General features: G+C 45.5%; 1 protein-coding gene across 2 annotated transcripts in view; it reads left to right on the top strand.

Annotated features, from left to right (window-relative positions):
- Positions 1-19,580, top strand: part of PRDM10 (PR/SET domain 10) — a 79,110-nt gene that overhangs the window by 44,774 nt on the left and 14,756 nt on the right. Inside the window, exons 7-17 of one of the 2 annotated variants that reach the window (XM_059676931.1) lie at positions 333-536; positions 2,340-2,412; positions 4,157-4,274; positions 5,421-5,550; positions 6,272-6,514; positions 12,055-12,402; positions 13,098-13,253; positions 15,641-15,820; positions 17,378-17,488; positions 18,539-18,739; positions 19,366-19,509. In XM_059676931.1, coding sequence (XP_059532914.1) covers positions 333-536; positions 2,340-2,412; positions 4,157-4,274; positions 5,421-5,550; positions 6,272-6,514; positions 12,055-12,402; positions 13,098-13,253; positions 15,641-15,820; positions 17,378-17,488; positions 18,539-18,739; positions 19,366-19,509 — 1,908 coding nt within the window. The remainder of the gene's footprint in view (positions 1-332; positions 537-2,339; positions 2,413-4,156; positions 4,275-5,420; positions 5,551-6,271; positions 6,515-12,054; positions 12,403-13,097; positions 13,254-15,640; positions 15,821-17,377; positions 17,489-18,538; positions 18,740-19,365; positions 19,510-19,580) is intronic. The other variant, XM_059676930.1, reaches the window with a different exon arrangement.

Here is a 19,580-nt window from a genome sequence, read left to right as displayed (position 1 = left end):
GAAAGCAAGTTATAATAAAATGGAGTATTTTGCTTGCATTTTCTGGCTTATTTCTAGCATTTTTTGATGTGTTAGTTAATGATAAAACATCGTCAGAAGCTATACAATCAGGTTGTTAACTTTGAGGTTTTGCCAGGTCATTCTCCTATAGGTGGGTCTTTGGAAGTATCCTTTCCCTTTTATATTTGGCAAGATACAATTCTAGGAGCTATGCAAAGGGGAGAATCGGGACATATGGTTTAATCTTTTATTATTATGATGCGAATGCAGAGCCTATTGAAGATTTTACTTCTGTTGTCCGGTGTGGCTTTGAACTTTCTCTTTGGTTGCAGGTTTCCCTTGACAAAGGGGACAGAAAAGACAGGGACTTGCACGAAGACCTATGGTTTGAGTTGTCTGATGAGACCCTTTGTAACTGGATGATGTTTGTGCGTCCAGCCCAGAACCACCTGGAGCAGAACCTGGTGGCTTACCAGTATGGCCATCACGTGTATTACACAACAATAAAGAACGTGGAACCCAAGCAGGAACTGAAGGTACGGAGCTGCCTCAGTGGGGGCTCTGCTAGGAATTGTGATTAATTAATGCTTTTCCTACTCCCCCCCCCCCGAATTTATAACAGCAACACCACAATCACCTAAAAATCCAACCACAGGGTCATGGCTAAGTACATTTTAGAATACAGACTTTGTGGAATAGTATCCGCCGTTAAAAATGAAGTCTCTCAAATTAATATTTTCATGTTGCTAAAATAATGTTCCATAACAATGATGTAGGATTCATTCATTTAGGGATTAATACATGGAACTCCTACTGGTTTCAGACACGAGGAAAAGGTGGATGGTTCCCTGTGTTAGGAAACTTGTATTCTAGATGGGGGAGGGAGAGAAGGGGGAGGATAGGCAAAAGATATAAATAAGCAAACGATATCAAATAGTGGTGAGCATTAGGAAGGAAACAAATGGTGCAAAAAAAAGCAAATAGCAGCAACGGGACCAGTTTAGATCGCTGGAGAGGGAGGGCCTTGCTGAAGAGATAATTAGGCCGAGAACTAGCTAACAAGAAGGGGCCAGCAGTGGAGCAGGGTTAGTGGACGGTGAAGAAAAGAACCCAGCATTCCCAGTGGTGAAGCAGCAAGGGCAAATGAAGGTTGGGGTGGGAAAGAACTGGCATGTTTGAGGAACTGACCCTGGGCCTCTTGGTTGAAGAAACAGTGAAGCAGAGTGATGAGAGCTGGGATTGCTTAGCAAGGTAGGACCAGATTATGTGCCCTTAGGAGGCTGCCAAGCATGTCAGGTTTGTCACCAAACAAGAAGCTGTTGCTGGCTTTTAAGCACGGGAATGGCGGAATCTGACGGTGTTTTAAGAAAACCACTCTAGCTTCTGTGTGGAGAATGGGCTGGAGGGAGCAAGAGTAGAAAAGAGGAGGCTCGTTGGCATGTATCTAGTGGCAGAAACAGAGATGAAGAACATTCGAGCAATCACCAGTTTTTGCTAAAGGATTACAGAAGAAAACAGAAGTCCAAGATACCTTTTGCGTTTGAAGTCTGAGCAGTTGGGTGAAAGGTGGGGTATTTCTTGAAATGGGGAAGGTAAGCAGTGGTTAGTAGGGGAGTTGGGGAGCATCTTGAATTCAGTTCTGGGCACGTTAAGTTGGAGCTGTTTGTGAAACACCCAAAATACCAAGTAGGCGATAGAATGTACGTGGAGGGAGCAGGGAGGGTCTAGGATGGAGATACTGATTTGGGAGTTATTAGCGTAGAATTGGTTGGAATGGATATGACCACCTTCGTAACAATGAAGAAGGCCCTGAACTTGGACTAAGCTTTGGGAAACGCCAGTATTTAGAAGTCCGGGAGAGGAAGAAGAGCCAGACATGGAGCAGACGCAGGGAGCGGGGAACAGACCAGGAAGGGCGGGGCAGCATCTGGAGGCCCTGGGTGAGAGCCGTTTGGTGACTGGTGGGGGCCGGAGCCGCTGTGATGACAGCTGTGTGAACACCCGTGTTTAAATACAGATAAAAACATCAGGGGAGGCTGTGTTTTATTTAGATGAAGAGACATGAATATCACCTCTTGTGAAGTCGTTCTAATAACAAAAACAATTTTTTTTAAAAAAAAGGCAAACGAAAACACGCTGTGTGTCTTGGCAGATGAACTCCGACTGGAGTTGGAGGGGTTGGGCCCAGTGGGATGTGTTGTTGCTGTGAGCTGCTCTCCACGGGCTGTGGAAAGGCCTGCATTGTTTCGTATGAGCAGGAGAAGTATTTGAGAAGTTAAGCTCGCAGAGAACGCCTAGTGGCGGCCCACAGTGCCTGATGATGCGCTTGGTTCTTGCAGGTGTGGTACGCCGCGTCCTACGCTGAGTTCGTGAACCAGAAAATTCATGACATTTCTGAGGAAGAAAGGAAAGGTGGCTGCCTTGTTTTTTTTTTTTATATATATATATGTTATATATGAGTTCTAAGTTACATAGATTGTATCTTTATGCAATCCCTAGTTTTTCTATCTCAATATATTTAGAAAGATATTCCAGTAGGCTTTCTAGAGCTACACATCCCTGTCTAATTCTAGGATCAAATGACAGTGACATATTTACATCTCTTTCATGAGTGCTGGGAAATAGTATTTAACGTAATGAAAACCTGCACATGCTAAATCAGAGGGTGATTCCTATCTAGATGTAATCTCTGGGGACATAGCCAGACAGGCATCGATTTTGTTTTTAATATAAGTGTTACGGTAGGATAATCTCCATACATAGAAATGCACAAATTAGAAGTATACAGCTCGGCGACTTTCCATGAAGTGAACATACCTGTGTCACCTGCACCCAGGTGCAGGTACGGAACAGGACCTGTGTCCCAGGAGGCCTCTGTGCTTCTTTCAGTTGCCCCTCACCCCAATGTGATGCCTCCTGCCTTCCCTCCCAGACACGACGTGCTGGCACCGAGCTTTGTCTGATAGAAGAGTGTGCTATGTACACCTCTGGTGTGCACCTTTTGCTCAACATTATGTTCATGAGCTTCATCCATATTGTTGTGTATTGTTATTTGATCGTTCTCATTGCTATGTGACCTAACTCCAAGTAGGTAGTATCAGAATTGCTTTATATATACAACCCAAATTACGGTAAAATAGACGAATGAATTGTGGTATATTCATACAATAGAATACCAGATCGGTTTTTGGGCCATGTCACCTCCCTAGCACATTGATGTGTGCTTAGCAACCATGGAAGATCACCTGAGCTTCGAGGCCCAGGGTTTTTTTGAGATCTCATTACCGAGGCGCCATGGAGTGACTCACTGTCCCTGGGGTTGAACTTACCTTCCAGCTCCTGCTCCACGCCCTGGCTGCTATCGCCTTGCTCAAAGCACTCTGTAATCAAGTGGCCTGGCTTTCTGGCACAGCCAGCCCTCATCAGAATCATCTCATTAGCATAAATTCAGGGATGGTCAGGGACTACTATCAGTCACAAGAACACATATTACTTGGGAAATTCCAAGGTAGAGTTTACCTCCCAGGAGCCAAGGACAAAAGCCGGTTAAACTCATCATTATATGGGAGGGTCATTTCCAGCTTTTGGATCTTATGAAGAGTGCCACTGTGAACATTCTTATGCATGTCTTTTCATGAACATGTGTGTGCATTTCAGGGGTGTACCTCTCGGAGTGGAATTGCTGGGTCATAGGTTATGCATATAATCAGCTCTGAACATTGTGCCAAAGTGGTTATATTGGGCATTGATTTTCAAGTTATTTGTGATAAAATATACCCTCAGATTTTGAAGCTTGCATCTGAATCACTAGGCTATCTGAATACAGATTCACACTGTAGCACTTTCTGTCCTTCCAGTGTGGTGAGGCTGTGTGTGTGTGTGTGTGTGTGTGTGTGTGTGTGTGTGTTGGGGGGTGGAAGAGGATAGTATGAGGATGTTTGTTCCTTTGATGTCTTACATCATGAATATATCAGAAAATAACGTCCTAAAAATTGTTCTCTGTCAAACTTTAGCCTTTGATTTTAAACAGTAATGCAAGTAGCAGACACTGTATGTTTATGAACTTGGCTGTGGTGAGATGAGTGGGGGAGGATGCTTGAGTTTTATTGGTGTCTATTGATCATCAGCCTTTATAACTTCTCTCCTGTGACTGTAGTTCTTCGAGAGCAAGAAAAGAATTGGCCCTGCTATGAATGTAACCGCCGATTTATAAGCTCGGAGCAGTTGCAACAGCATCTCAATTCTCATGACGAGAAACTGGATGTATTTAGCAGGTAGAATGATGGGGAAGGTTTCAGAAACTTAGGTTTTCAAGTCCAGACTCACTTTATACTCTCTATAAACTAATGAGTGTTTGTGTATATGTGTGTGTGTAGACAGGTAACCAGGTAGGCTGCTGAGGGGAATTTTAAATGTCATTTCCCGCCCACTCCATCCTCACTTATCATAAAACTCTTTTCCAGCATAACCAGTCCCCAGCAATGGGAGGGCCTTTCACCTTAGTTAAATCTCCCCTAACTAAAGATCCTAAAGTATGAATTCTTGAGATAGCATACACCTTGGAAATAATCTGCACCTTTGATTTTCAGACTGTTTTTTGGTAGTAGAATTCCTTCATTATATGTTTAATTCCACTATATCAAAAAGATAAACAAGGGAGAATCATACCGGATGGGGTGGGCAGGAGCCAGAACAGGTAGGCCTTATGAGTAATGGTGAGAAATGTGGATTTTATTCTGAGTGTTGGTAAGAAATCTTTAGAGTGTTTTGATCAGAGAGTATTGTGATGTCAATTATACTTTAAAACATCACCCGGATAAAAATAAAACCAATTTAGCTTATATTGGAGCAAGAGTGAAGACAGGGAGTCCAGTGAGAAGCTCTTCCAACTGTCCCGGTGAAGAATGAGAGTGGTTTGGAAGGGAAAGGACCAGAGGACAGAGGTAGGGCTACCAACCTCTGTAGGATTTGAGAAGAGAGGAGGCGGTATGGGCATTTAGGGAGTGGGAAGTAAATGGTCTGGGAAGTACAGTATGATTGCCTGCAGCCTGGGGAGCTCGCTGAGGCCATGACCATGAATTACAGGGAGACCACCAGTGTGGCTGTGCCATCTCCGGCTCCTTCGCTGCGAGGTGCCGTGCAGAGTGGGCGGAGGGTTGGGTTGCACAGTCCACTGACCCACGCCTGCCAGGGCTCTAGCTTCTTTTTTTTTTCTGAATAATTTGAGACATCTCTTTGAGCTCTCTAGAGAGCAAAGATGAGACATTTAAGAAGTGTACTATATATTAGCAGAAACAGTAGTTTCCATTTTAAAAAAATCAGGAAGAATAATAAAGTAAGGAAATTAAGATTTGGGAAAGTATTTGTTAATAGCGCAATATGTAACCATGACTCATTATAACCCAATCTCTTATCCTCAGAACAAGATGCAGAGGGAGGGGACGAGGCAAGAGGCGATTTGGCCCAGGTCGACGGCCAGGGCGTCCTCCAAAGTTTATCCGCTTGGAAATCACCAGTGAAAATGGGGAGAAGTGTGATGATGGGACACAGGTACTGGGACTGATGGGAAAGATGCTGGCTTAGAGGGCATACGGGCTCTACTATTGTAGTTAATTAGAGGATGTACTGGCACTACTATTGGATTTAATACAGATGCCCTTCCGAAGATGACAGCTCTGCTGCCTGTTGCTTACAGTGTGGCCGGAGACCGAAAGGAGAACTTCATATCCACAGCCTGGGGCAGCAGCCCCCGCCCAGTGCAGGCTGGGAAAGGGAGTCAGGAGCAGCGCTCTCTAAGGCATCCATGAAGATGGACCAGGGCATGCTTGGTTTTTTAAACTTGCTGTTAACATTTTGTAAAATGCAATAAAAATGAATTAGTAAAAAAAAAAAAAAAAAAAAAAGCGTGGCTAGAGAAAGGCAAAGAAAACTGTATTTTCAGATATTACTTAGAACAAAAACCCAACTTTCCTGCCCTAAAGCTTTGAATTTGTCTGGAGCTATTGGGGGACTCTGTTTAATTAGTTTAAAAATTAAAAAATGATGTTCCAGAAGAGTCTTTTCCTCGTGAAGTGATCTGGAATGTCTCATAGTTTTCACGTTCTATGGGTAGTTGTCTAATTAACTTCCCCAGGAGGAAAATACTTTTTCTGAGCATTACGATTCTAGTCATTTCAAAAAAGCAGTAATTCAAAACCATAGCTGACATTCTTTCAAAGCACGCTCATCTCTATCTAGGTGAGGGAATAATTCTTGGTTATTGCAATTTCAGGACTTGCTACATTTCTCCCCCAAGGAACAGTTCGATGAGGCTGAGCCAGCTACTCTGAACGGGCTGGATCAACCAGAACCGACCGCCCTCCCGATCCCTCAGCTGCCACAGGAGACCCCGTCTTCCCTGGAGCAGGAGCCGGAAGCGCACAGCCTGCACCTGCAGCCCCAGCACGAGGAGAGCGTGCTGCCCACCCAGAGCACCCTGACCGCCGATGACATGCGCAGGGCCAAACGCATCCGAGTAAGTGGGAAGCAGGCGCTCGCCTTTCTCCAGTCAGCCGGCTGGAAGGTGCTGTGTTCTCCAACCTGTTCACCATCCACTTCAAAATCTTGCATCTAGCTTATCCCACGCTCCGTCCCCTTATTTTGGAAGAAGGTGTTAACTGGGTCTCAATGTCTTCGTGCCCTGTGGCAGGCAGGTTGGGTGGCTGGTTCTAGAGTCCATCCGTTTATTAAGGATGCAGAGCTGGGCTTTTGGCAGCTCCTGGACTGGGATAGTTAAAGTCCCAGAGCTCTCTGGATCCCTAAACTCACTGATTGGAAATGGAGAAATAAGTACATTTCATTATAATAGCTACGTACATTTCAGCCAGGCTCATCTGTGTCTAATCATAGCTCTCAAGTTACCCTGGGGCGCCTTCAGTTGGTTAGCTGCAGTTTTCAAGGGGAGACTGGCAAGTGTCATTAGCCATCGATGCAAAGGGACTGTGTCCAAGCTGATGTGGCAGGTACGACCCACACCCCCCGGGAAAGCTCGAAGTTATGCTGTAGGTCCGGGAGCAAGTCAGCATCTCCCCTGTGTGCCCTGCATCTTGACTCGAGGCCACAGGGCTGTAGGGCCTCCCTGGCTTCCAGGCGCACGCGTCTTATTCTTACTCTGCAGATAGCCTTTGGGTCCGAGTCAGGAGCTGCAGGGGTGCGTGTGGAGAGCAATGTGGTTTTGTGGAGTAAGTGCCTGTGCTGCCAGTTTGCATTCAGAAAACAGTGTCTTAAACCCCTGTTTTTGAGCAGGATGTGTAAAGACTTTTATTAGTACTTTATGTGTGGACGATTGGACTCTTTCTGTATAACTTCCCAATTTCTAGATGGCTCATGGTTTAGCTAATGCTTCTGTTGGTTTTCTCACTTGCATAGGCGTAGCTTATATTTCTTTTGGCCTTCTTATATGCCTATATGCTAGAAGGGACCTTGAAAAATAGTGTAGTCCATGTCTTATGCAAATGCGTTTAGACATTAATAGCTACGTGGTAGCATCGAAGGGCTCTGAGCCCTCTGAGGCTAAGTGACCTCTGTGAGGGTCCTGCAATGGAAACATATAACACTTGTGGCTCCATGTATGTTATTTCAAAAGTGTATATAAACACACAGAACTAGAGACCAGAAAGGCAAACGGCTGCGAACCAGTAACTTCCCATCCATCATTCCACGTTACTTCCCAGTCTGCATTTCATGCTCTTGCCCAATTATTGTCTTTTCTGCTTTGGCCATTCTGATTTTTCACTAAGTCCAGAGACATGCTTACTAGATTTAATTATTTTTTGACGGAAAAACCTCAACCCCACCCGTGTAGTGAAGATATGGACATACAAGCATAATCTAGCTATGATTGTACTTGTGTTCTTGAGTGAGAGGGCCGGTTGCCGGTTTTCTTACAAGGTTCCTCATGTCAAAGCCAAAGCCACGTGCATGTGGCTTCTTAAAGGTCAGTCTTAGTTGAGCTATTTTTCCCCCCTCACACACTCTAAAAGGTAGGGCTATGTATTTTTTTCATCTTTTCTGTCCAGGTTGGTAATGACCAACTGAAAGGAAGTCTTCCAAACCAATTGGTAATGTAACTATTTTTCTCTCCTCTAATGCTGCCTGCTCAGCTGGAGCTGCAGGTAGGTTGGTTTCTGTGTTTCAATAACAGAATGTTCCTTTAAGTGTTTGCCTTACCTGCTACCCTTTGCAACCCGTACTGACTAAATCCTGGTAGAAACTACAACTTGGTTGCGGCAGTAAATGCAAATTAGTTAATGGATAATGATCATTGATTTTCCAATAGATCAGCGAGTTAATCATGGGCTTCCGATTCCTCAGACACAAAAGGAAGGGTAGGACTAAGTGATCGATCCAAGGTCCCTTCCAGCTCTAAGACAGTTTGAGTGACGCGTGGACTGGTATTGAATTCTAACGCGTGTTCAGCATGTGCTGTGTACAGTGGAACTTTCCCCGAGGCCTGACTCCTCAGAGTTTGCAGTCTGATTGGGAAGACAGTGCTAATGCAAGGTGCTAAGAGCTAAATTTAAAAGTATAGCATATAATTGTTAAAGGAACTTCGAAGAGTGAAAGGCAAAAAAAAAAAAAGATGACGGCATCAGGGAATAGATGAATTCATAGATGTAGTGAGACTTAAAACTAGTCCTTCATAGAGAGACCAGAAGGTCGACCATTTCAAAGGAGGGCAGCCATGGGGTGCAGGCCGAGAAAGATGTGCGTGGTGTGGTTATGGGACAGTGCGCACACTAGCCTGACCCTAGGGTGGGTGCCAGGTGAAGGACAGCAGTGATTGAGGTATGTCGGGCAGGGCTAGCCCACCCAAGGCTTTGAATGCAGGATCAAAATAATGTGGAAATTAATCAAGAGTTTAGGTTTCTTTAGCTATTAATATCAAACGTTAGAAACATGTTATGGTCTTTGTCTGCAAAGAATCTGTGGTCTCAGAATTCACTGCCTTTGTAAGTTGAATCTCTCATCACAGATTTTAGCAACTGTACCATTTGGGCTCCCTTCTGTTAGCTTCTGCACCGTGTAGGGTGGTGTGGTTGACTGGCTGTATCTCATTAATGCCAATGAGCATTACAAGGTCCATAATGGATGCATCTGTGCTGCCGTCACCATTTTCCATGATTTCTCCTGGAAATGTGTGCCAACTGTAGCTCCGAGCTACAGGAGATCCCGGAGTGAAATGCCTGCATCCGTGGTCGGAATGGTCTCAGCACTCCTGCCGGGCAATGTGAGGATTTGATTAGGATCATCAGATCAGAGAAAGGCATTCTGGTTCTTGGGGACCGAGACTGTGCTCAGGGCTCCGTGGGAATGAACAAGACGATAAAAGCAAGGTTGTCCCAAGAACCAAGAAAGTGGAGCCAGGTGGCTGCTCAGTTAGATCTAGTGTCTGAGGATGCTCATCCATAATCAGAAGTGACAGGAGCCCTGTGAGCGTAATGTATCAAACAACACTGAGTCCTAGAGGTGACATCCAAGGAGAAATGGACTCTCCAGCGAGGCCAAGGTCAGGTGGTGTACACTGTGTCTGCCCTTGGGAACTTCGGTGACTTGGGTGAAGGGAGCGATTCTTACCTGCCGAAAGCGCTCTAAATCTGGACTCTCTGAACCTCAGGACAGCATTTGCTTATTTGCCATGTTTCCATAAAGTTTTGACAGGAGCTAAAATACTGAGAGCTTTGATGTAAAATAAGGATCTGTAGATTTAAAAGGTTGGGCAACTGCTAGGCAGTAGAATGAAGCGAAAGCGAGTTTTGGCTGATTTTTTTTTTTTAAATATATTTTATTGATTTTTTACAGAGAGGAAGGGAGAGAGATAGAGAGTCAGAAACATCGATGAGAGAGAAACATCGATCAGCTGCCTCCTGCACATCTCCCACTGGGGATATGCCCGCAACCCAGGTACATGCCCTTGACCGGAATCGAACCTGGGACCCTCCAGTCCGCAGGCCGATGCTCCATCCACCGAGCCAAACCGGTTTTGGCATTTTGGCTGATTTGAAAAAGGTGTACTCTTAAAGATCTCTGCAGATGCTATGGAAAGTTTGAAATAATTCTTTTTGATTTTCATAAGAAATACATTTCATTAATTCTTGAACTTCTATTGAACACTTCCTATGAAATAGGTATTTTTAAAGGGCTCTCGATGCAAAGGTGAATAAGATCTGCTGCAAGCCTGGAGCAGCCCCAGTCACCTTGGAAGATAGGAGAATTCCTAACCACCTGCTCAAGACATGAGTGTAACGTGCACTCTCAGCCCTGCTGGAGAAGCCCTGAGGAGGAAGTTTTATATTGCAAAGTAACTAGGTCCAGAATTCTCACTAAATCAAAAACAAGTATTCTGCTTTTTCCAGAAATGATTATTTTATAGCAAATTTAGTTTAAAAGTTGCTGTGTGTAAGTAATTTGAAATGAAGGGTTTAAGCATTGTTCATTGCACTTTTTATTTTACAAATAATGCATTAAAAGCTCCCCTAATTCTTCCATTAGTATTCCCTTCTACTTACCTAAGCATACCTATCCATATATATATATATATATATATGTATATATATATATATATATTTTTTTTTTCTTTTTGAGAGATTCCCCTCCCTCCCGCCCCTTCTCATAGCTATGCAGACCTTTCCCCGGGTTGTTGAGGAGCTAATGAATGCAACTTCATTATAGTTTAGCTAAGGTGTTGGTTCTGTACTATCCGTGTGAAAGATGACTTAATCTGCTCTCAGGAGAGATGAGTTGCTTTTCCAGTAGTGGTGATGAATTTGCACTGACTATCCGTATTCTCTCACTTGGACCCCCCATAACAACTGCATGCATTTCCTAGGTGGCTAATCAACATTAGAAATGCAATCTGTGACTGAAAAGGGGGTGGGGGCAAAACTGACTGGTCTACACAGGGAATAAAGCAACAAGCTTAACTTGGTTAGCATGGTATGCTAACCAGTGGAACTAACTAGCTGCATTGAGGCTTGTCCTCTGCATTTTCTGCGTAGAAGTGATTAAATGTACAGTCTCTATTTATCATGTGTGCTCATGTATCTTATCTCATGATATATAAACATGTTCACATAAATCTGTATCCTTTGTTTCTGTCTCAGTTCTTTTTCTTAAATTGAGACATAATTCACATACCATAAAAATCCCCCTTTTATGGTGGTTTTTAGAATATTCCCACAGTTGTGCAGTCATCAGCACTGTCTAATTCTGGAACATTTCATCACCCTCAAAAGAAACCCCGGATCCATTGCCTCCTTCACCCAGCCCTTGGCAAGTGCTACCCTTCAGTTCTTTTTATTACCGTATTTTTTTTTTTTGCTAAACATTTTAATCAAGCTTTGAGTTCTTTATTTCTTTTTTAAAAACATATTTTTGTTGATTTCAGAGAGGAAGGGAGAGGAAGAGAGAGACAGAAACATCAGTGATGATAGAGAATCATTGATTGGCTGCCTCCTGCATGCCCCCTACTGGGGATCGAGCCTGCAACCCAGGCATGTGCCCTGACAGGGAATCAAACTGTGACCTCCTGGTTCATAGATCGACACGCAACCACTGAGTCACGCTGGCCGGGCCAAGCTTTGAATTCTTTTCCTCAAGGACTTGAACAAGTAACATTTGACTGACTTGCTCCAGCCTCATTCATGCATGTGTGACTTAATCCCAAGTCATTTCTTCCAAGTCTGCAATTTTTATTCCATGTCACTTTAGGATTTGTCTTACTGAGCAAGCCCTCTATTGGGAATACGTTTTTGAATGTTGCTTAAATCCTCTCATAAGAAAACACACACATAGACATAAAACAAAACACAGGAAACGTTCGTCTTTTCAAGATGAACTTCTTTGCGAAGTCTTCATTTTTAATGTCTCGCCAGAAAAATCTTTTTTTTCCAGTGTGTCCTAGAGTTTCATTTCTACGGGAAATCTGTGATCACAGAGATCATCCGCTTTCTCTATAAACGTGCGATCACACATTACTTTCCTCCCTAAATGATCATGTCTGTGTGTGTCTTTCAGAACGCAGCTCTCCAGCATCTGTTCATTCGCAAGTCCTTCCGGCCTTTTAAATGTTTGCAGTGTGGCAAGGCCTTCCGTGAAAAGGACAAACTGGACCAGCACTTGCGCTTCCACGGGCGGGAGGGGAACTGCCCGCTGACCTGTGACCTCTGTAACAAGGGCTTCATCAGCAGCGCCTCCTTGGAGAGCCACATGAAGCTCCATTCGGACCAGAAGACGTACTCTTGCATTTTTTGCCCGGAATCCTTTGACCGCCTTGATTTGCTGAAAGACCACGTGGCCATTCATATCAATGACGGCTACTTCACCTGCCCGACCTGTAAGAAGCGGTTCCCAGATTTTATCCAGGTGAGTGTCTGCCACTGAGATTCCCCTCTGCTCCCTTCTTTCGGTGAGAGACACGGATTTTTGGAAAATTGAGACTGCCGTCACCTGCCACCTGCATTTTCTTCCCTTCTTTGTAACAACTTTACAGTTGAGGACATTTCTTCAATCTACTTTATTTTTTAAAAATATATTTTTATTGATTTTCAGAGATGAGAGAGAGCGAGAGATTGAAACATCAATGATGAGAGAGAATTATTGATCAGTTGCCTCTTGCACACCCCCTATGGGGATCGAGCCTGCAACCTGGGCATGTGCCCTTGATGGAAATCGAACTCGGGACCTTTCAGTCCTCAGGCCGACACCCTATCCACTGAGCCAAACTGGCTAGGCGGGAACTCTGTTTTTAATCTTAAAAAGAAAGAAAAAGAAAAAAAATGGTGGTTGCATGTAATCAGGGCCTTGACTACAGGCATCTTCCTTCTGCCTCTTCTTATGGGAGGTTAAGATTTGTAAGGCTTCTGGCTACTTGTTTTGTCACTTTGTCGTAAGGAAAGTGTGTGTTACTGAGGCCAATTACCAGTCACAGCTAATGGGATTACCTTGCTCAGTTTCTGAAAGCGCTTGGCAACGCCTCTGGCGCCCTCTAGAGTTGATAAGCTGCCTTGTCATTTCCTTTGATGCCCCAGTCCCCTGACTTTTTCCGTCTTCTCTGGCAGGTGAAAAAACATGTGAGGAGCTTCCACTCAGAAAAGATCTACCAGTGCACGGAGTGCGACAAGGCCTTCTGCCGCCCCGACAAGCTGCGCCTCCACATGCTCCGACACTCGGACCGCAAGGATTTCCTGTGTTCTACGTGTGGGAAGCAGTTTAAGGTGTGTAAGCAGGAGCAGCCTGAGTCATGTCGAGCCAAGGATCAGTGCGTGTTTGTTTCATCAGCTCATCACCCACTTTCAAAGAACTGGTCTGGAGACGCATTTCGTGCCTCATGTTTGAGTTAGTTATTCTGATAACATTAAGGAAACAAGCTCACCTTCATTTCCCAAAATTATTCATTCAGATCCCTGAACAAACAGAGTAATAATGCATCTCCTAAAATAATCCAGATGTATGATAACTAGAACTAAATGGCTATGAGGCATTCCTAAGAGAACAGTCCATTTACTTACCAAATCAAGAGATTTTTATTGAGCACTTACTAAGCAAGGAGGCTGGTGATTGAGTTCTGCAGCAGTAGGACCGTCATCTGATGGAGGTGGGACATCTGTAGGGTGCGGAGAGGGCTTAGGCCACTCTGGGGAGTGTTAATGACGTCAAGGATTAAATTGAAAGATAAATTCAGTAACCTGCCTGGAATTTAGAAGCACAGGAAAAACCCATGGGAGGCCCAGAGATCTGAGTTAAACAAATACATGTAAAAATGGTTAAAAACAATGCTTCATTGGGAAATCAGATGATTCTACAAAGATTTGTGGAGGGACACCCTCCTGGCTCTGACTGTAGGTGGCTCCGTCATGGAAACTGGAAAAGTATCAGGAGGGGAAAGATAATTTTACAAGGATGTGTTTGTATAGAACGTGGAAACACCTTTCAAAGCTTAAGTTTTATGGTGTGTGTGTTACAGGTTGTAATCTCAATGGCCTTTCATATATAGTAGCGTAATTTAGAACTCTCTAAAGGACTCCAATGGGAAAGTATAAAGGGGTCTAGGTTTTTCTGTTTCTGAATTGGGAAAATGGCCATTTATCTAAAAGGATTCCTGTTTTGTGATGCTAACTGGTTGGCCATCTATCCAATCCACTTAACATTTTTTGGTAATCTATTTTGTGCCAGATACCATTTTAGCACCTAGGCATAAAACACACACACACACACACACACACACACACACACTTTTCTGCTAATATTTTACTTTCACCCAACATATTAGACAGGCTTCAGTCAGAGAAGCCAAACCACTAAGAGTACTATGGAATGAGGGGTTTTATTATAGGAGGAGATGGAGAAGTAAAGGTCTGACAGGAGAAGTTGGAGGACCAGAGAAAGGTCACTGCTGCCCTGTGTGAAACCCTGGTCTGGGTGCACAAATGGGAACCGGGGAGTCTGGGAACCCAGGCCCTTCCAGCTCACGGTGGGCTGTGAGGGAGAGCTGGTGCTGCCCGTGGACGACGGAGTGGCTGCCCATGGGGTGGACATGGACTGGCCAGCAGGGCTGGCAGTTGAGAACTGGCGGCTCATGGGAGACAGCAGGGATGCTCTGGTACCACCGCATCTGACCGGAGAGCATCGCGGCTGCTGCTTCATCCCCACCTCCCAGTCTGTACCCAAAAGGAGAGGACCTAGTCTGCTGGGAGGTCCTGAACCTTCGCAAGAAACTGTGTAATCATAAACTGTGTCCAAGAGCAGCGCCTCACGGGGCAAGGGAGCTGGAGTGTTTTGTTTTTGCATTTGTTTTTGTTCAGGATGGGCTCTGCCTCATTGTTTTTCTAGGGACTCACACCAACATGTGCTCCTCTGACTAGACCTAGACCATAAGCTCTGTCCATAGCAGGCAGTGTAATTGTTTGCTTGAACTACATTTATTTGGGATTTAGAGGAATGTCATTATATTTATTAAAACATGAGGATTGAGTTTACATACTGCTTTGTAAATTCCGTATTAGCTATTGTTCATTATCAATCTGTCTTGTACTTCCTACTACCAAACTTATTCCATGTACCCTTCAATCTCTTCTGCAAAAAAAATGCAGTCTTTTTGTTTTGTTTCTAAAAAATCAGTATCTTTCTTTAAAAAAAACAAACAGTTTTATTGATTTTTAGAGAGAGAGGAAGGGAGAGGGAGATAGAAACATCAATGATGAGAGAGTACCATTGATTGGCTGCCTCCTGCATGCCCCCTACTAGGGATTGAGCCCGCAACCTGGGCATGTGCCCTGGCCAGGAATTGAACTGTGGCCTCCTGGTTCACGGGGTCAACGCTCACCCACTGAGCCACATCGGCCGGGCAAAAATCAGTATCTTTCAAATTGAAGGGTCATTTTCCACCGAGGCTCGGTGAGGTGCACTTACTTGCTAGTGGACTGAGTCACTCCGAGCCACTTTGCCATGTCCTTGTATGTTCCAGCTCTGGCAACTCGGGTGCATCTCAGTAGGTTGTGGTCACTGCTAACTTGTGTTGATATTTTAAAAATATCCCTTCAATTAAAAACTTTCTAGCCCCACTTCTCACCCCGCCGCCTTTTCAACGATTTTCTCTCAATAGCGGAAAGACAAACTGCGGGAACATATGCAGAGGATGCATAATCCCGAGAGGGAGGCCAAGAAAGCTGACCGCATCAGCCGCTCCAAGACCTTCAAGCCTCGCATCACGTCCACCGACTACGACAGCTTCACGTTCAAGTGCCGCCTGTGTATGATGGGCTTCCGGAGACGGGGCATGCTGGTCAGTGCCGAGTGGCCGCGCACTCCGCCTGCCACCTTTCCCCTCCCATTTCTGTTTTATGGTGATGGCTCTTGTATCTACCTGTATTCTCTACAGACTTGTCCATAGGTTCTGGCAGTGGCTGGGGGAAAAACAGGCGAACAATTCCCAATTTGGAGTTCTCTCCTTGCCAGTCTCCCGTCGCCCTCCTTTGCCATAGTTCGTTAGAAGAGGTGTACAGCTAGCACGTTTCTTTTTTGTTTTGTTTATTTGTTTGTTTTGTTAATCCTCACCTGAGGATGTTTTTTTCCATTGACTTTTTTTTAGAAACAGTGGAAGGAAGGGGGGGGGTGGGGGAGAGAGAGAAACATCAATGTGAGAGAGACTCATTAATTGGTTGCCTCCTGTATGTGCCCCCAGCGGGGCGGGGGAGAACCTGCAACCCAGGTACGTACTCTTACCCAGGAATCGAACCCATGACCCTTTGGGGCATGGGCCGGCGCTCTAACCATGGAGCCACCGGCCAGGGCTATCTATCACTTGTCATTGCTAGTTTTGTTTTGCTTTACCCGTCTCAGTCTCTGGTCTTACCACGTTTTATTTCCCTCTTCTCATTTGTGTTCCTGAGTGTACTTCCTCTGGGCTCTTTGCCTTCTTGCCGACGGTTCCTTTAATGCCTCTTTCCAGCTATGACACAGCAACAGAAGAAACTTTCATCAAGGCAGGCGTGGGACCAGGTTAGCTGGGACACCAGGACAGCCAGCGCACAGCAGGCCCCAATACGGCCTTCTGTTACAATCTCAATGAGATGCCAGAGGGACCTAATCCCTGTTTGTGTCAATTAGCCTGGAGTAAAATTGGTTTCCTTCTTGTTGTTTTGTTTAAAGTTGCAGAACCTATTGACAGCTACGACATTAAGTGAGGACTTTGTATTTCTGCCAGGAGCTAAAGTCAGAGAGCATCATTTAAAATTCAGAACCTTGCCTTAGCTGGTTTGGCTCAGTGGATAGAGCCTCGGCCTGTGGACTGAAGGGTCCCAGGTTCAGTTCCAGTCAAGGGCACGTGCTTGGGTTGTGGGCTCAGTCCCCAGTAGGGAGTGTGTAGGAGGCAGCCAATCAGTGATTCTCTCTCATCATTGATGTTTCTATCTCTCTCTCCCTCTCCCTTCCTCGCTGAAAATAATAAAAATATTTTTTTAAAAATAAAATTCAGAACCTTAATTTTTATCTCAGTCAATGTCCTCCCTTAGGGAAGGGCACTAAGTAATGAAAGACAGGTTTGCATCAGGAGAATTCACCAGAGAAGTTCCTGCTACTGTAATTTCCCTTTTCCAGCAGTTCTTTCATCAAAGACTATTCATGGGATCCACAGTGGCCCAGTTCCCTTCCGTAATCTGCTGAGTTCCTGTTAACAGGGACTGCTAATGCTCTGGTGTCAGATGGGCCTGGTTCTGGCCAAACGCCTGTTGTTTCGGGGCGCTGCTGCAGAGAATGTCAGCTTCTCGCCGCCGCTCGGAGACCTTTGCCTGCTTCTGCTCGCCGTGGGCTCTCTTTTTCTCATTTCCTTTCTCCCGTTCAGGTCAATCACTTATCGAAGAGGCACCCGGACATGAAGATAGAGGAGGTGCCGGAGTTAACCCTGCCCATCATTAAGCCCAACCGCGACTACTTCTGTCAGTACTGTGACAAGGTAACGGAACCGCCCGCCGCGGCGCCCCGTGGGAGCCTGCGCAGGGCCAGCTGGTCTGCGGGTGGGAACGTGGGCCAGCACCTTGCAGCGCTCTCGACAGATGGTTCCCCGGCTCTCAGTGTTTTTCCACCAAACAAGGACTGCAAGTGTAGCCTCAGCTTAAGCCAAATTGTTTTTCTTCAAAGTGAGCTGGCTCTGTTGTATTCGTTTTCCCTTCTCTGTGATTTTTGCTGCAAAAGAAGAGTCTTATTACCAAGAGCTTAGTATATGGATTCATTTAAAATGTCTTAGCTCTAAAATGAGAGTGTTTATCAGCGGGTTTGTAAGACATATGGTAGATTTTGGACTTCTAGAAGATGGAGTAGCACGTGCAAAAGTTTTGCGGTGGAGTACTCTGTGCTGTTTTATTCTTTATTTCTGTACAGTTACAAAAAAGACCGAAGGAGAATATGTGTTTATTGCTTCACTGTAATACTGTTTCCTTATACAATGGACATTCACTAGAGGTGCTGGTTGCTATTAGGCTTTTCATTGTGGAGGATTCTTTGGCATCTGGCAGTCTAGTCCATACATCATGTGAGAGCTTTCACAGAAAGGCTAAGGAGGACTGGTCTTAGGGGCAGTTCTCTTTCTCTGTGTAGCCACCTCTTCGACTGTAGGAGAAAGGCTGGTTTCGCTATTACTAGCGCAGATCTATAAATCCAAGGAGGATGGAGAGAGGGATAGAAGCATCACTGATGAGAGAGAATCAAGCCTGTAACCAGGCATGTGCCCTGACCAGGAATTGAACGGTGACCTCCCAGTTCATAGGTCAACACTCAACCACTGAGCCACACTGGCCGGGGTAGATGATGTCCTTGTTTTACTCTAATCTATGTTATATATTATCTTCCATTTTATCTGTTTATTTTGGGTGCATGATATCTATTTTATTTTGGGCTACACTACTACTTTTTCTCTTTTCCTTGTACGGAAATTGTTAGAGGGTTGGCTTTAAGCAGGAAAGGGGAACTGGGTACGGCTTTCACGGCAGAGCATCTGAACTTGCAGGTCTACAAAAGTGCCAGCAAGCGGAAGGCCCACATCCTGAAGAACCATCCTGGGGCCGAGCTCCCACCAAGCATTCGGAAGCTCCGTCCTGCCGGCCCTGGAGAACCAGACCCCATGCTGAGCACCCACACCCAGCTCACCGGCACCATAGCCACTCCTCCTGTCTGCTGCCCCCACTGCTCCAAACAGTACAGCAGCAAGGTAGGGGAGCTCCTGGCGGAGTCCGAATTGGGCCACTGTGTAAAGGGTCTCTGGAGAGAAGGTGGCTTCTCCCAGGCGCTCTGCTGGCTTCTTCTGACTTGATGGGGGCTGACGGTTATAAGGAGCTGCTTTCTGAGAGCTGGGAACCATAGATGGAACAGGGGAGAAGAGGGTGGGCCTGCCCCAGGATTAGCACCCTCTGGTGGCCTGAGCACTCGCCTGGGCTCCTTTTCCTTGGCCTGCAGCTGAGGCCTCCTGTGTGAGTCCAGCCCAGAGTTTGTGGGCTTGGGCATTCGAGTACTGCCTGGGAGCTCGCGTGGTGGCTCCTGAAAAGGGGGGCTGTGACCGACTGCGGCAGGTGCTGGTGGGACCAGGGGGCGCCGTGAGGTGTTCTTACCTTGCCTGATGGCGGGGGTCATGTGATTCTTTAATTTCTTTCAGCCTCTTCTTTTCTCTTTCGTAGCATGTGCCGCCTTAGGGAGGGCACAGCCAGCATTGCTCTTTTTTTTTTTTTAAATGGATAACATCAGAGACTTTAGGAGCCTTTGTAGGTTTGCTTTTGAGAAAGACTGAGAATAACTAATTCCAGCAGTAACTCATTCTTGGTTTTCGCCATAATTTTCCAGACCAAGATGGTCCAGCACATTCGCAAGAAGCATCCAGAGTACGCCCAGCTCCCTAACACCTTGCACACGCCGCTGACCACCGCTGTGATCAGCACTGCTCCGGCCGTGTTAACCACCGACAGTGCCACCGGCGAGACCGTGGTGGTAAGTGTGTGACCGGCGAGAGCATCTCTCCTTCAGGGCCAGAGTCTTGAATTGGCTGCAAATGTAGCCAC

Source organism: Myotis daubentonii, chromosome 19, assembly GCF_963259705.1.
Source record: "Myotis daubentonii chromosome 19, mMyoDau2.1, whole genome shotgun sequence".
Taxonomy (NCBI): Eukaryota; Metazoa; Chordata; class Mammalia; order Chiroptera; family Vespertilionidae; genus Myotis; species Myotis daubentonii.
This window is presented reverse-complemented; position numbering and strand designations above follow the sequence as displayed.